At 43.7% G+C, this 17,291-nt stretch overlaps 1 protein-coding gene and 1 long non-coding RNA gene across 8 annotated transcripts in view; one reads left to right on the top strand and one right to left on the bottom strand.

Moving 5' to 3' along the window:
* LOC135198701 (uncharacterized) overlaps nucleotides 1-5,688 on the top strand; it is a 48,256-nt gene extending 42,568 nt beyond the window's left edge. Inside the window, exon 3 of the long non-coding RNA XR_010310866.1 lies at nucleotides 5,535-5,688. This is a non-coding gene — a long non-coding RNA (uncharacterized LOC135198701). The remainder of the gene's footprint in view (nucleotides 1-5,534) is intronic.
* Nucleotides 480-17,291, bottom strand: part of LOC135198699 (nuclear hormone receptor E75-like) — a 371,243-nt gene continuing 354,431 nt past the window's right edge. For all 7 annotated transcript variants that reach the window (XM_064226534.1, XM_064226535.1, XM_064226538.1 and 4 more), the window contains exons 4-5: nucleotides 7,183-7,421; nucleotides 480-3,386 (exon numbers count right to left, since the gene is read on the bottom strand). In XM_064226534.1, coding sequence (XP_064082604.1) covers nucleotides 1,437-3,386; nucleotides 7,183-7,421 — 2,189 coding nt within the window. In that variant the 3' untranslated portion in view covers nucleotides 480-1,436. The remainder of the gene's footprint in view (nucleotides 3,387-7,182; nucleotides 7,422-17,291) is intronic.

The following is a 17,291-nucleotide window of genomic DNA, read 5'->3' as shown; positions in this document are numbered from 1 at the left end:
TACTTTTAATTCCTTATAATTCCCTTTAAGTTTTTTTTCCAATCTTTTCTTTGTTACTTTTAATTCCTTTTGTTCCTTACGCCTCCTTTAAGTTTTTTCTTTTTAACTTGAGCTTCCTAAGTTGTTCCTCGTTTCCTAATTTTTTTTTCTTTGAGTTTCCTTCAAGAAGTTTCTCCATTGAGTTGTAAAGTCAGGTTTTTTCTTTTTTTTTTCTTTTAATAAACTTATTCAGACTATAGTCAAGTTTTTCCCTTTTTTGAGTTAACTTTAATAAGTTTCTCCTTTGATTTGCAAAGTTACTCAATTTGATGTGTAAGATTTCATTGCAATATACTTTTATTCCATTTTCTCAAAAACTGGAAGAATCTTCTAGTATCTTATTTCAGGAATTTCTTTGCTTAATTTCAGTTGTAGTATACATATACTTAGACTTTGTTTATTATATAACATTTAGCAGAAGGTTTAAAGTAAAATCAGTATTTTTCTTTGCACATTTATTTTTAAAGACTCAAAATTTGAACTCCCAAATATTACAAAAATGTACATACAAGCACACGGTGGAACTATTTGTTATGACAAACTAATGTCCATAAGATTACATTAAGAGCTATAATGATAATGACAAAAAAATGATAATCATTGGTAATACAGTAAAAATAACTGAAAATGATTTGTATTGACAAATAACAATTTTCTCTTTTTCATAATGGTAACAATTATAATAATAATAATGACATAACAAACAGTTCGCCAGACACAGGGCTAAATAATAATTATAATAACATCGAGATCTAGCCATGAATAATGATGAAAAATAATGAAAAATAATGAATGGTGATGAAGATGATGAAACTGGTCCTCGGGGGTGAAATCGCATGAGGTGATGAATACTGAACTAGGTACATCACTAGGCTCTCGCCCAGGCGAGAGAGGGGCCTGAGAGGCCCCCCTCGTACGCCCTCACAAGCAGGGTGGGGCGGGCGGTCAGTATGAAAGGCCACGAAACGAGTGGCGTGGTGCAGGGCGGGTTTTATTTTACTTTTTATTTTAGACTGGCGCCCACCCCCTGTACATGACTGCTGGCGCGGGCGAGTCGGGAGCAGGCAGTAGTAGTGAGGTGGCACCCACTGCTACCATCACCAACGGAGTGCCAAAAAGTTTGCTGGCACTCCCATGACCCCAGACCACTACGTGCTCCAGGACCAACCCGCAACCCGCAGCAGCTGCTGCTGCACTCCTGGATCTTTCTTAAATTAGTACTATCTGCAAATCCGCCTTCGTCTTCTGCTTCTTCTTCTGCTTCGATCAGGTGCTACCTCTAAAGCTGCTGCAGCTGCTGCTGCTGCTTTTGCTGTCCTCCATCTGTCCGCCTGAGAGTGAGAATATTGGGGCCACACAGTGGCTTTGTACTTGGGTAATCGCAGGCCAACCCTCAATTACGCTTCCATGGTGAACTCCTGGGGGGTTGGTGGCGGTGTCTTTTTGGAAAGGTTGAGCGGTTGCGAGTCAGCGATGTCAACCTGAAGCTCGACAACTGGAGACAAAGATGCCCTCTGTGGCTGGACACCCATACCCATTCCAACCGGAGTGACAGTCACGCTCTGTGAAGATGGGATTTGTATAGGAGAACTTGTTGGTTGTGCCCCAAGACCTACGGGAGTCACAGACACCCTTGGCTCACAGTAGCGGGAGGGTGTAGGAGTAGTGAGGAGGTGAAGCCGAGGCTGGGCAGTGACGGTGGGTTGCATTGGACTTAGGGTACTGACACAGCTGTTGCTGCTGCTACTGCTTGGGCAGCTCCGGGAGGATGCATATGGCCATGAAGATACTGGTGGCTGGAGTCGATCCAAGGCAGCTTGAGGAACATGGTATGGGGCAGGTGACACACTGCTGCTGTTCGATACTGGTGTTAACTGCTCTCGTGGAGGCTCGTGGCGCATGATCATGGTGTGCAGGTAATCTGCGCGACGCATATGATCTTCAGTAGTTTTGTTTGTTCCACGAAGAAGTGTCCGGGCAAGAGTAGAATGCTTATTGACCAATCTGCTTTGTGTTGGGTCACCTTTAGTTTCATCTGTACTTAAAGTTGATTCTAATGAGGAGGCTAAAGTTGCAGCAAGTGTTGAGTTTGAAGAAGACACTGTAGACTGAGATGATGCAACAGGAGGTGGAGGTGGAGGAGGAGTTTGTTGGAGAGGCTGTGACAAAGTTTGCGCCAAAATGGAGGGTGTAGGCTGAGATGAATGGGGCTCATCTTCGCGGCGCAGAGCACGGAACTTTTTGTGAGGTTTGTACACGGACTCAATGAGCAAGTCAGTATTAATAATTGGTGGTGCTTGCAGAGCTCGTCTCAGAACTGGCATATCCTCTTGGTCTTCTTCACTCTTTTCATCAATAGATGATCGTGGAGATGAGCAAACTGATGGGGAAGATAACTTGTCACTTCTGTCTGTTCCACTTTCAATTCCAGAATCGTCTGGGCTTTCAGATTTTCTTTTGATGAAGGGGCACTTCAGAGGGGACTCAGTAGCTTCATCCCCAGATGATGCACCTTCGGAGAGATCGTGGCGTCGGCGTGCAAGAGGGAAAGGCTGACGCAGTTCACTGTAACCAGATACTTCACTCCCACACAAGGACTCGGAGGAACTTCCACTCTCGCCAATTACAGATTCTGAACAGGACACAGGAGACTGCATAGCTTCATCAGCAGCACATGAGGAGGAGGGAGATCCAATGCTACTTTCCTGCTCTGAATTCCATGAGCGATAATCCCAGGCACCATTGGCAGCTGCAGTATGTTCAGTCATCTTGTACTTGAGCAGCTTCTCTGAATGCAGTGTATTCAGTGTGCGCAAATCAGGAATTTTACACAACAACTCTTGATGAAGATTTGGGCGTTCTGGATGGTGTTTTGAAATAACAGCCTGTAAGCAGTTCACAAGGCGCCGCTGGACACGCTCCACAAGTTCACTATTACGAAGTCCTGGACGATCTGGTGCCAGTATGACGACGGCACAGAACAGTGCAAGCTCAGCATCACTGAGGCTCAAGCAGTTAACACGTTCAGCAAAGTCAAACATTGAATCCATCAAGAAGCGTGCATTGACAGAAGTATGGAGAGCTTCTCGTCGCAGAAGCTGGCCATTCAGGCACAACATTGTATTGGTGCGGGCATCAAACATGCCGGCAAGTCGCACCAACAGCACTTCAAACACTCCTGCCTTCAGTAGCGTGACCTGATCCTCCTGGGGCAGTTGCTGGAATCCGGGCAGACGCTTGGCAAACTCTACTACTCCTCTGATTGCTGGAGAGAAGCGTTCGCTGAAGTCCTGCACCATCTCCTGTTGGCCATGGAGGGGCACTGGCCGTGGGTTCAGTGGGCACGCCTGTAATAAGAAAGAAAGAATGGTTAGTTATGCATAAAGGATATAACCAATGTATAAAGGATAAGGAAAGTTGCATCAACTTCACAAAATTTTGTCCCTGCCTGTTTGGTAAATGCACTGCTTCTCCATACAGTTTTGATAATCAAATAAAAAAAGCTCTAATCAAATAAAAACAAAAAGCTCTAAACGTTCTCTTAAGGCAATCACCCAAAACCGCATAAACCCAAACAATCTATTGAGCTTCATACTACTGGCAAATATACAAAGATTAGTATTTTTGGCACCCTAAATGAAGTTGAACCATGTGACCTTGAAATGCGAGTGTGGGCACCAAGGCCAGAAGCCAGGTGTTTTGTGATATTGACAGAGCGAGAAAAAAATGTGGCAAAACAAAGTATATATCACTTCCTCGTAATTCTCCCTTCACTCCGGCTATGGTTGGAGATACTGCTGCCCAGGGAATATACATCATACCCCTTAGAGCAGCTAAATTACCACCAAATGAATTCGAGAGGAAGAGTAGAGAGGAGACCTGCAGCAGAGCCACGTGACAGCTCTCTCTCACTTTCTATGGCAAGAATACCCTAAGCGGTCCATCCTCGGGCCAAAAGGCCATTAGATAACGTTAAATTCTGACAGGATCTTTGTCTATCTCCCACTATCATCTGAACAAGTCTCTTTCTCTCTTAAAAAATTTTATTTAATGAATAATCAAACGCTGACTACAACGGATAGGCATCCTGAAACGCCGACTGTATAATATATAAAAAGAGACGACTAGAAGTGACTCCTGTGTACAAAAGACAGAAGAGCTTGCGAAGCGCCAACGGCCATAATATAGATGCAGCCTTGACGGCTTCCGACCCTCACCAGCGTCACTGCTGTACAGTTTCAGGGGAGACAACATTTATAAATAGAAACTTCGCCTGCTCGCTAGATTTTGTTGCAGTAGACTTACACAATCGAGAGGGGGGGAAAGATGCCTAATATAACGACTGACGCAAACACTTAAAATACATCTTCGAATAGCAAGGTCAGAAGACATGACCTGCTATGTAAGATTTTTTTTTCACGCCGTTTAATGGCTAAAAATGAGCGTCCTAAAAGACAGAGAGAGAGAGAGAGAGAGAGAGAGAGAGAGAGAGAGAGAGAGAGAGAGAGGGTAGCGAAACGATGGGAAGGGGGGTCCAGTACGCCCTCTACGCGACCCAGCCCAAGGTTAAGCGTGACGTCACCAAAAGCGTCACGCACACACACGCACGCCCGACACACACACACACTCAAGGGGACGCACGCGCACCCGCCTGCATATTTGACACGCATCCACATCGACCGACCACACGCTTTCGCATCCGTCTCGTTGGCATTTCGTGCCGATGGTACGTACATTGGCCCCCTCCTCCCAAACCCTCCCCTCCCCCAAAAAAGCAAAAACTCTTGCCCTGACGGAAACTATTGATTCATGGTTTCAGTACCGTTTTCTCTCTCTCTCTCTCGGCAGTTTGGATTGAGGGACCCAAAAAGGGAGTAGGGGGAGTGGGATGTTGAGGGAAAGGAAGGTAGAGCCAGAGGGGGGGGGAGAGTAGGGGAAATTTCAAGTCATTATTATATAACATTTGCTCCCCTGACACCTGCAGACTAGGCGCGCGTTACATCACCGTTAACAAAATGGGAGGGGAAGGGAGGGGGGGAGGGGAAGGGAGGGAGGGGAGTGGTAGTGTGCTGTCTGACTGGAGAGACCAGTTTGACCGTCACGCATCTAAATCCAATATTGCTCAAAGTTTTAAGGGGCTTCTTTTACCGGAAAGTTTTTTTTTTTTTTTTTTTTTTTTTTTTTTGCAAGTAAATAGTATAATCTGTATGATTTACAAATTACTCCTTCTCATTCGGTCACTTGAGGTGAAAAATGAATGATACATTTAAGCGTAACTTTTAAATTATAGGTTTTGGCCCAGGGCTTAGTCGAGGTTTAATTCAAAAGTATATTACCACAGGTTTGGCCTTGGCCATGGGCTTCTGAGTTTAATTGGAAGACCTGTGAAATGTTCCGACCTCATATACCAACCACGTAATAGTCATCAGAATTAGGAAAAAAGATGACAAAATTATTTTACATCTACTGAAAATTAACCTATCCAATCTTTTCAGGCAGCGTGCAGCCGAACTTGTGATCGCATTTCCCTTTTGAAAAGAAGAAGAAGAGCGACGAACCAATAAGGGAGAGCGAGAGGAGGACTTGGGGGATATAAACACCGGGCCATCCTACCAACCCTTCCCATCCCCTGATCCCCCCCCCCCCCCCCCCCCCCCCCCCCACCAGGCGGAGAGGACCCCGGGCGCCCCACCCCTATCGACCGTGACCTTGGAGTGGTCGCCCGCCGCCTCTGCCTGCTGCCTCCTCCACGCTCTCTCTCTCTCACTGGCCACCGCTGAATTTGTCATTATGGCATTTTTGTCTCCCACGCATTCGGCTCGAAAGTGTTTTTGTGATTTTCAATCCGTATTTCAATGGCATTTGTGTTGGAAACGCATTCTGCTACGCTGTGACATTTCTAAATACAAAAAGACCTTTTTTTTAACTGGACTTGAAGGGGTTTTGACGAAGGTCAAATATGGCACGGCTAACATACCATAGGGCAACTGAAATTTCGGGTGGTCTGCTGGAGATTAAAAATTATAACTCTGATTCTATACACTGTGAATAGAGTTTCAAAGATTCTTGTCACAAAGGGTAATTACCTGTCTCACAAGCAAGAATAAACTTTAACAAGTCTTCAGTGAAATTCTCTCTCTCTGTCTCTCTACTCCTCAAGTCTTTTATCGGCGCCTTGTTTCCTGCTGATAAAGTGTTTGAACTTGAACCCTCTTCAACGTCAGCTACTTCAGTTTGCATGACAACAAGATTACTGTTGCGTGTTTGCAAAATACTAGCGGTGCCAGTGACCTCTCTCTCTCTCTCTCTATTCAGACAACAAATACTTTAATAGGCAAATTCTCATGACAACTAGAACGAAGTGGCTTCAAAATAACTGATCTGCAAGCTATTCAAAACTTGGAGGCCATATTTTTTTTAAGTACTACACTTCGAGGCAGCCAGTATATGAAAACAAGAAAGGTTTTAGTGTAGTACCTAGTACATGCATTCGAGTGTCAAAGAAACATATAACTAAATACATAAGCAAGAAGTGTTTTAACATTTCCTATGATCGTATTAAGACGCAGCTATCATTTTTAACATCCTGTCTGGGATAGGCGTTCGTTCTCTTCTACATATTTGGCATGAAATTATCACAAACAACTAACAAAATACTTCAAAGCCGAAATATCCACACGAATAAATCGTCTCCTTTCCTAACCAGGGACAAGAATATCCTATTTGGCTTCTTCCTGTTTCTCACGGTTTTACTACAACAAGGCCTGACAAACAAGAAATGCTTCACATGGATCAGCATATCCTCCTACTACATATCTGAGCCTGTCTTACATTTCCCATAAATGTAAAAATAAATAAATAAATAAATAAAATACTAAAAGGCGCGTTTTAAATTCCAAAGGTTACATTTCCCATGACTAGAAAGAATAATATATATTTAAAGGCGCGTTTCAATCCTAAAAGCTCTCTAATTTGGTTTTGAATTGTGAAGTTGACCAACTTAATTATCATAAAATTCAAAAGAATTCAAAAGTACAAAAACAATCGACTCTGTCATTGTATTTTATATATCAGTCCAAAAAAGATCAAATTCATGAAGGTCTAAAATAAGACAAGATTTCAAAACATAGACACGTGACTTACCAGCGTCGGTGGGCACTGAGTGTAAGATGGGTGGGCGCGAGCCTGCTGAAGCATGGGCGCCACTTTGTCCTGGGTGAATTCGCAGGTATCCATGTGGGCGCGAATGATAGCGGCGATGACACGGGTGTCATCCTCCAGTTCGGCCAGAACGGCCTTCTCCTGCGACCTGGCATTGACGCTCTGCATGGCCGCTAAGATCTTCGCCTTCTCGCGCTTGGGGACGCGTCCGAAGCGAACGGCTGCAATGAAAAAAAAGAGAGAAAAACGTTAAAAACATTTTAAAAAACTTACAAAATAATTGCAATACAAACAATAATAACTTAGTTCATAAGCTATAAAGTTACAGTAATTTCACTCAAGCAATATATTATTCAAGTAAACGTCTATGAAAACTTATTAATCTACATACAACTGCCTCCATATTCACATCAAATCTCACAAAAGGAATCTCCCAAAACAGAAGAGCAACATTTGTTTTCCTTCAATACACACTACTGCATGAAAACGTACGTTCATTCAACTCTATAGTCTCATTCATCTTCCAATCGGTTCTTTGCGCCAGCTCCTACCTCTCTCTCTTTCTGTCTCTCGTAAAACGAAATATAGTGAATAAGAGTAAACAAAACGGAGAAGCGCCATGGCTACGTCGGAAAAGAAAGCACAAGAGAATTGCAAATAAGACTTTTATTCACTACGTGCGGTGTGGTGCTCGCTCGCCAGCCAGCCCGGACAACGACCCACAGACCCACACCTCTGGTGGTGGCACTGAACTCGCATCATCCTCTCTCTCTCTCTGGTGCGCTCTTTCTCTTCCTCTCTCACACTCTCCGTGTACAATTTCTCCCTCGGCTTCTACCTGACAATTAAGATATATCGAAATGGGTATAAGCTAAAACATCGAATTAGTTGCTGCTTCTTCGGGATATCTAAGACACACCTGGTGACCATCCATGACTGGTCTACTGACATTGCCGATAGTAGATCAAACAGGATTACCCACCTATTTAACACCTATTCTACGTTAAACTGCACTCAATCTCTCTCCTCCTCTCCGTTTTCCCTATTTTCAGCGACAAAGTCACGTTTGGCGAGCACGCGATCTCCCGCCACCTGGCTCATATTGATCTTTCAAATTTCCCAACGACCCCGACTACTACTATACTACCAAGTCCCGGACAGACTCCCCGTCGTCGTCGCGTAAAGGATAAAAAAAAGTTTAAGAGGAGAGGGTGGTGGACACTGAGCAAGAAAGAAAGAGACAGTGGGGCTAAGGGCACTGCTCTCGCTCCCCTTCTGTGAACCAGGGGGCATTGACACTCCTTCCAAAATACACGAGTTTCCTTCCCCTCACTGTGTAACCAACGATTCCGGTCCACTCGCTTACGAAACGGACTTAAGGACTTGTTGCTGGTTCTATGAACACTCAAGTTTATATAAAATAGTCTAAAAAAAAAAAAGACAAACTCAATTTAAAAATCCAAATGATGAATTTAAAAGAAAAAAAAACAGGCGCATCAGTCATCCACTCTCAAGACTGTTGACTTGAACCCGAAGGGGTCATAGACACTTACACATGTAATGGGGCGCCACCCCATACTGTAGCAATCCTTTGAGTATAGGTAAGTCTTCTTCCGGCATTTTCATTTGTGTGGATTAAATGGTGAGTGACACTTCCACAGACGACAACTGTTGTACGAGAGGTTTGAAAGCAGAAGCTGACGTTATTACATCCAGTGGCAACGTCACAGCTTTAGGCTAACATCTCACGGAACAATTTCACAAGATGTGAAAACTGCACTAAATTATTCCTCGTTAAGGCACACAAATGCTTTTTTTCAATAATATGATGCAGTAGCCGGTGTGAGTAACAAAGCACAATAATATAGCAGCACAACAACACCACGTTCGCTGAGTATTATGAACTGTATATCCAAAGGGAGACACGAATATCCAAAGCGTTGTTGTATGAGAGTGGTACTGAGAGACGGAGCGGTCTTCTAACCTCCACCCGACTCTGAGCTCTTTCAGTGAGCGACTGATGATTCGTCGTGGCCAACACGAGTACGAGGTGGCTGGGAGCCACTGAGTTCCTCCCGTGCTCTCGCAAGCCCCCCCCCCCCCCCCCTCCTCCCTCTCCCTCACTCCCGTTCCTTTCCCCTTGTCGGGGGGAATCCACCTCCTACCCCCATCTCCGCCACGGCTCCCGGGGCCCTCTCATCCACCTCCAACAGGAGACCAAGCCCCCCCACCCCTCCTCCCCCATCCGACAATCACCAATACCGAGATACACGCAACTTTCACCCCTCTCGCCGACACCCATCGCAGCTCACTTTTACTCGACTCTAAAAGCTCACTTTCATTGTCATTATCAGAACATGAAGCTGGCTCGGCGGTTTCTCCCGTGCGTGCGAGTTGGTTGCCGCCGTCATTTTCGAATCGACGAATATGCATTTCACATTCGATCCATTTTCTTGGAGAAAAATGATTGAGAGAAAGAGGGAGAGAGAGACAGCAGCGAGAGAGATGAGCGGCGGAGTAGGGAAGAAACCCGGGAGGACGTAAGGTCGAAAATCCCCAGACACACCAGGAACGCTCTCTGCACGCGTCTCTCTCTCTCTCTCTCTCTCTCTCTCTCTCTCTCTCTCTCTCTCTCTCTCTCTCTCTCTATGCCTTGGCTTCGGCCTTTATCGGTGGTCACCTTCAAACCTACGACGACCTCGACTCTCTCTCTCTCTCTCTCTATCTCTCTCCTCTCTCTCTCTCTCTCCCGAAACTCCTGCTATTCCCCTCCCCCCCTCCCCTGGACCCCAACCCAAAAGGTTAACTCCGGAAATGGGAAGTGAATATGTGCTGAAAGTGACATCATCACTTCCGTATTGATTGCATTGTACACATTTGCTACGACGAAGCATTACTGAAAAATGGAATAAAGGCTATAGCATATATATATATATATATATATATATATATATATATATATATATATATATATATATATATATATATATGCTAAATGTCAACCACGTACCACAAGGTCTCCGAACCCTGTACCCCCAAGAAAGATAAATAAATCTCCCTGCGTCGTTACACCTCTCCTTCCCCCACCCACCCACTTCCTTCCTTCGCCCAAAATCTCATATTTTATCATCCTAATGTACCCTGTTCGTCCCCTTCCCCTCCCTTCCCACCCCCACAACCCCTCTCTCGTTTCTCCCGCCACAAAACCGTCAAACAGACAAGAAACCGAGCGTCTGGTTTATCTATGCACGAGGTTTATGAACTCTCAGAGAGAGAGAGAGAGAGAGAGAGAGAGAGAGAGAGAGAGAGAGAGATAAATTCCTTCTTTTCCTTTGAACCTTAAAAAACAAAAAGGAAAAATCAAAACAATATCTTCCTGTCAGTCAAAAACAAAACGAGGCATGACCTTCTCTTCTGGCCTACCTACAAAAACGGCTGACCAAGCAAAACCAGAGCACAAAAGCACAGTGTGTGTGTGAGTGAGAAGGATTGCGGAAGAGATCCCCCACCCAAATCATCATCAGAATCCTTCAGTATCCTTCAGCGGGATGTAGGAAGTGAGAATAACATATCAGTGCTCCCGACACCCTTTGTTGAGAAGGTACGCGACTCCCTCTTCCCCCCTTACCTCCCCTCCCCTCCCCCTGAAGAGTGCCTGTCCCTGGCATTTTTCTCCCTAGGGAGAGAGGGAGGGAGGCTGGCACCTCTCTTTCCCCCTGAGTACAGAGGGAAGGAGGGAGGGCGAGGAGGGGTGACCTAGGGCCACAAGGATATGAATGCTCGAGATCCGTAATTAAGAAGGTTATTTTAATCAAGAGTCACTTCGAAGAAAAAGAAAAAAGAAAACAAGCACACTAAGTCATATATGATGGACAACACAAGAGCTTATGTGAAATATTGTGTTTAGATCCCGCAGAGTTTATCGTAACTATCCATTTGAAAACCTTTCGACTCCAACCTCTTGAATCACTTCATTGACGCAAAGAAAAAGACTAAGTAGCATAACTGCCTTTTCTGTTAATCTTTCTTCTTCTTTGTCTTCTATTTCTTCTTCTCCTCCTCCTCCTTCTCCTTCCCGTTCCTAGCGCAAGAGTAGGACAGCGGCCATGTGTCTAGGCCACGTGACGTGGGCACAATGCAGCCACGGGAAAAGGTAGTAGTATGTAAAACGTGTTGACATACTTGAGAAAAAAAAATCATGTCATTTCTGTACGTGATTTAATTCTCGCCTGAAAACTCTGGGGATTCGTCAAGTACACGAAAGTACTTTGAGACAATTCTAACTTCTATTTTAAAACAACTCTCTCCTGTTGCTTACTACCGCTAAGTCTGACAAATATAAACAAGAAAAAAGTCCATTGGCTAAAAAGATTACGCAAACTATAAAGATTTAAATCCGCTTTTATTTAAATACTTCTAAATTACCATATCAGCTAGGTATAGTAATTGTATACTTCGATGCTTAATTTCTTCGTAAGTTTAAGCCCCCGGTATCTATTGCAAAAAACGAAAAAAAAAAAAAATTGAATATTAATATGATAATTAAAATCGAGACATCCATATCCTGAAGTAGAGGCATTACTGTATTAAAACAGAAAGTGGAGCACTACCCTTCACCCCCCTCCCCCCACCATCCCACTACCAGGCCCTCACGAAGAAAACTCTACGGGAATATTCATCCACGTTTCAGTTACAGCAACCCATTCATTTTCTATTTTATTATGAAAACCTCCCAATCTTACGATTATTACTAGAATGTAGCTATATATTTATTCTGAAAAAGCTTGATACTTACAAAGGACCAGCCCTGAGCAATACATTTCTTATAAATATGTGAGATTTTAATATTTTAATGTACTAGGAAGTCGCTCCATTATATGTTAACAGTACACGTTACAGACTTTCCAAAATGTATATTTACAGGGCCAGTTAAGAGAAATGATGCAATAACCCTTCAACAACAGCAACAACAAAAACCGCAATAAACTTACCAGCACTACGACTGCTAGGAAAAGGCTGTAGAACCATCTTCCAATGAGTGACGGTCTTCCAACTACAACAACAAAAACTCGGAGAGATTTTAATTTCCAGACTTGTGAGATCTTTGTACGCACGCTTTCCCTGGCGCTTGTGTTAATTTCACCGGCAGTGAAAACGGCGGTTCCTCGAGTCTGACACTTTCACTGCTCTATTTAGGCGAAGAGGAGATTCTTAAAAAAGCATTCGGCTACACCTCTTTAGCATATATATATATCTGCAGTTTTTCTGTAATCGACGATGGCAAGTGTGTCCTTAATCTTTAGCTTGAAGATAGTTTTTTTGGTAATAAGACTAGAATTGGTTTCTGTGAGTTTCAGAAGTAGTCTGTTGCAATTTCAAGGTGTCTGTGCCACAGACAGCAAATATTCTGTACTATCTTCTTAAGGAGGTCTTCCAATGCTTGATGACGGAGCGTTCAAAACAGACAACCTTCGGTCAATGAACTTTGGGCCCTGCAGATTAATTATTCAAGGATATGCCGGAGCTGGGGCAGCAGAGCAGGAAGTCAAGTCAGCAGTCGCGAGGACACTGTTCGCATATCCTGCGAAAAAAAGTTGACCCACAGGAACTCCGGAGACTAGTCGACCCTCTGGGTTGTCCGAAACGCGCGCGCACACACACAGGCGAAGGTCAGCAATGCATTGCGTCACTCTTGCTTCCTCGCTGCTGACCACCTCCAAGCAATAACAAGAGCGTTTCCAAGTTTTCAACAACTTGGAAATTATTAGTCTTCTTCTTGGGAACGGTCTCGACAACTCCTTACGCAGTCAAGACCATCTATCCTTGATGTCTTTTTTTGTTTTTGTATTGTTTGGAATCTCTTGCAGAAAACTGATCAACTTTGACCGCAAGCGTGCAACAAGGGAGATCGCTCGCGCGCGTGTGCGGTCACGGCGGCTGAATCGGTGGGACTGGCTGGCTAGCACAGGCTCGTAGCTTCGTCAGGTCATCTACCCGTACGTTCACTTTCCTAGGCCCTTGACGTCACTGCCGTCAACTCCACGCCAGAAGTAGGTCAGCCCAGAGAGAGAGAGAGAGAGAGAGAGAGAGAGAGAGAGAGACACCTCTCCTCTTCTACGGTCCAAAGTCTACCGCCTTCCTACGGCGCCGTCAACCCTACGGCAGTACATCCTACTCGAGTTGAGGAGAGTTGTTGTCACTGTCAGAAGAAGAGAGAAGAAGAAGAAAAAGTGGGAGGAGGGAGGAGGAGGAATGAGGAGAAGTAGATCACTACGATGCGTGCTGCTGCTGCTTCCTTGTAATGTCTAGGCACCCGATGGGGGCAGATCACGTGTCACGGATCAGATAGACAGGAGGAGGAGGACTTTCAGATCAAAAACCCATAGCATTCGTATATAGTATATTGGCGTGTAAGATTTCCCTCCCTACGCCCAACTTGGGTCATCAGAGTACACGAGAAAGAAGACGGCAACTCTTTGTAAACACTCTGCTCTACCCCTGGGTACGAATGCCGAGCTGGGGTAGCACAGGGTAGTAGCAGAGCAGTCCTGTTCATCCAGGTGTCTGATTTCAGGTGACGCTAATGAATCACTAACCACAATTTATAGAAGAGAATAAAAAGAATTCTTCATCTCTTCGAATCCTCAAGAAAGATTGAGAAGATAAATGAATACAGACAAATTCAACACTCATAAAATACAATGAACAGCTACGCCCACAAACTACAATTTAAAGACGAAAATCTTCATCTCTTCGACTCTTAAATTCCAATTACAAATGATGGAGAAGGTGAACAAATGCGACCAAATACAGACAAGTCTACAGACTCAAAACACAAAGAACAGCTATAAGCTGCCTTCTTACCAACGTCAACATACTATATACCAAGCCTAGAGAGCGGCTGGCAATGTTACACAACTCGTGAATTAAAGGCTCATTTTTTTAACCCCGTACGCAGGGCCAAGAGGAATTGGGGGTCTCAATAGTTACTGGATTCCTTTGATTCCAATTCGATGACTAAAGTTGGCCTCTTCATTGAATTCGTGTTGTTATAATGCCTTTTGCAACTTAAAAAAAATGGCTTTTAATGCTTTTTCCTATAATATGATATTTTTTCCTCTATTCAAGTTCCTGATCTATTCATATGCCTTGGTTCACTATCTGTAACTTCGTCTTTTATTTTAAATTATATCTTAAGCAATTTAACTGTTACACTCTTAGGTATGGGTGAAAAAAAGAAGAAGAAAAAGACAAAATTGACAAGGCGTATCGTGGTTTCCTTAAGAGGTTTAAGAAATAACGGTTTATCGAGTAAGTTATTATTATTATTATTATTATTATTATTAGTGTGTGTGTGTGTGTGTGTGTGTGTGTGTAGTTCAACACACAGTTAAAGGGCAAACACAAAGCCAGATAGACGCACCATGCGTTCCATTCTGTGCGTTGAGATATACCAGTACAACCGAGCATCTTCGGGTCAGGAGCGGGCAATGACTTGGGGGAATCTGGCCGTTTATGTCTCCCCCGCCCCTCCCCTCTTCCTCCCTCAACCATCCACCCACCTTCATTTACATCCATCAGAACCCACCTCCTCCTTCCCTCCCACCCCCACCCCTCTTTTTCTACGCACAACCCCCCACTCCACCCAGAATCATCTCCACCCAACATCCCGCTATGCAAGAATCTTATTGCTTTGCATTCGGTCGATATTTGCAATTCTCTTTCGTTTGCTGCGTTCGAGAGATCTGTCTAATTGCGGTTTTATTCCCGTCACAAAATCCTTCGTTTATGAGAGAGAGAGAGAGAGAGAGAGAGACCGCGTACCCGTTATTTCCTCTTCGCCAAGCAGTGTGCATTTAGCCCCTACTAAACCTGCCCCACCGTTGCAAATTCAGGCTATGACCTCCACGCGACCCCTTTTGTTTACATTATCAAAAGTCTAATGGCGAATTCTTTCTTGTAGTAAATAGATTTCTATACATTAAATAAATCTTCATGCAGAATACAAAATGTGCACCACACACACAAAACCCCTCCCCCACACACGCCTACACATAAACACTGGCAAAACATCACACGCCTCTTCCTCGGTTTCCCATAGCAGCAATATAACGACGTCACCGATGCAAGATGACGTCACATCCTAGATACTGTGACGTCACGAGTCCTGGTCGTTCACCCCAGGACCCTTTTGTCTCATCTCCCCTTGCCAAAGCCCATTCCCCCTGATATTTGGGTTAACAGTGTGGCACTCACTTACTAGGTCAGGCAAACAAAACCCCCTTTCCCCCTTCCCTTCCTTTCCCTCCTCTACCCCTTCCCTACATCACCTAGCCCCCAATAGTAGTCCCCTCCTGTCCCCTTCCCCATGATAAGGAACACGGAGTGGCACTCTGTTGGCACTCGGTGCCTCCTTCTGAAAACTACGTTCAAATTATGGATCATTCAGCACCGAGAGATTGATTGATCCAATTACTGAAATGGCGTCACAACTGCCAACTAAGAAAGACGCTAAAGAGGCTATACAGTTCAAATCAGTAGTGGCTATAAATCAAAACTCGATGAATGAAGTGAATGCGATTCCTATTCTGAATGACACTATGAATATGAATGCGAGAGTTCGAACTTGGAAAACCAAACGAGAAATAAGACGGGAGACGGGAAAACTGGGATCAGAAAAATAAAGAAACATTCCTATTTCAAAACTCATACAGGAACATTTCTATTTAAAAACTCATAGAGAAAAAGTCCTATTTAAAAACTCATAAAGAAACATTTCTATTCAAAAACTCATAGAGAAACACTCCTATTTAAAAAGTCATACAGAAACGGTTCTATTTAAAAACTCATAAAGAAACATTCCTATTTAAAAACTTATAAAGAAACATTCCTGTTTCAAAACCAGTCTCTTGAAGATAAAATGAAAAATAAAAATAACAAAACAAAGTTACACAAGCGTCAAATACACACAAAGCACTTAATGAAAGAAAGACAAAAAGATACTAAAGACAAGAGAACGACAAATAAAAAAATATATATAAAAAAAATCAGCAGCATTCAACCTAGACCCCCCAAACCCCCACCCCATCTCTCCTGACGAAGAAAGGAAGGTCAGGACCAAAAAGAAGGGCACAGCATCTTCGGGGTCAGGCTGGCATTGGTTAGCAGCGGCTAATGTAGCCTAGGGCGTCATGACACCAAGTCAGCCACCCACCCACCTACCTCCGCCCACGACCCGTCCACCCAGCCACCTCAGCCCACGACCTGCTTCACCCAGGCGATCGCCCATTCTGGGAATCTCGAGCTCGTACAGCCTATTCTCCTCCAACCACACCCCCCCCCCCCCCCTCCCAACGCCACTCCCGTTTCCCAGGGTATCTCCCCTGACCATCCCATCCAGGTTTCCATTTTATATAATATATTAAATCTAATATATTAAATCAAATAAAAATGCACGCCATCTCTATTAAAAGATGGGTATTCTTCATAAAGCAATATTATTATTATTATTATTATTATTATTATTATTATTATTATTATTATCTGCTAATTCTATTATCATATCATTCTTCTTGATTACTAAAAGATGAATATTCTCGTAAAACATTATTATTATTATTATAATAATACTAACGATGAGATAGGCGCTTAAAGAACGCCACGGACCTCCATATTTCCTCTCGTAACCTGTCACGACCTCGTAAAAAAAAAAAGAAAAAAAAAAAAACTCAAGTCTGAACCGTTACCTGACCAGTGGGTAAGTGACCTGGGTAATTAAGTCGCAATCGTGAAGGGGCCTTTCGGGCTGCCCCTTCTGAACAATCGAAAGGGCTGAATAAATGAGGCGAATTAAAGATTTTCCAAGTTTTTATGTCGAGGATCTCGTAGTAGTAGTAGCAGCAGTAGTAAGAGAGAAACAAGTCCACAGTTATGTATGAATCCAAATATATGCACAGTGAATAGGCGAGAATTCAAAAACGTTTGTTTTAAAATATGGAAAAAATATATAAAAGAAGAGATGCTATCTCGTGGAAGTCATGGTTAATTAATGCCGTATTTCGTTCAATTCCTTTCAGTTTGATTTCAATCGC

Source organism: Macrobrachium nipponense, chromosome 22 (genome assembly GCF_015104395.2).
Source record: "Macrobrachium nipponense isolate FS-2020 chromosome 22, ASM1510439v2, whole genome shotgun sequence".
NCBI lineage: Eukaryota > Metazoa > Arthropoda > Malacostraca > Decapoda > Palaemonidae > Macrobrachium > Macrobrachium nipponense.
This window is presented reverse-complemented; position numbering and strand designations above follow the sequence as displayed.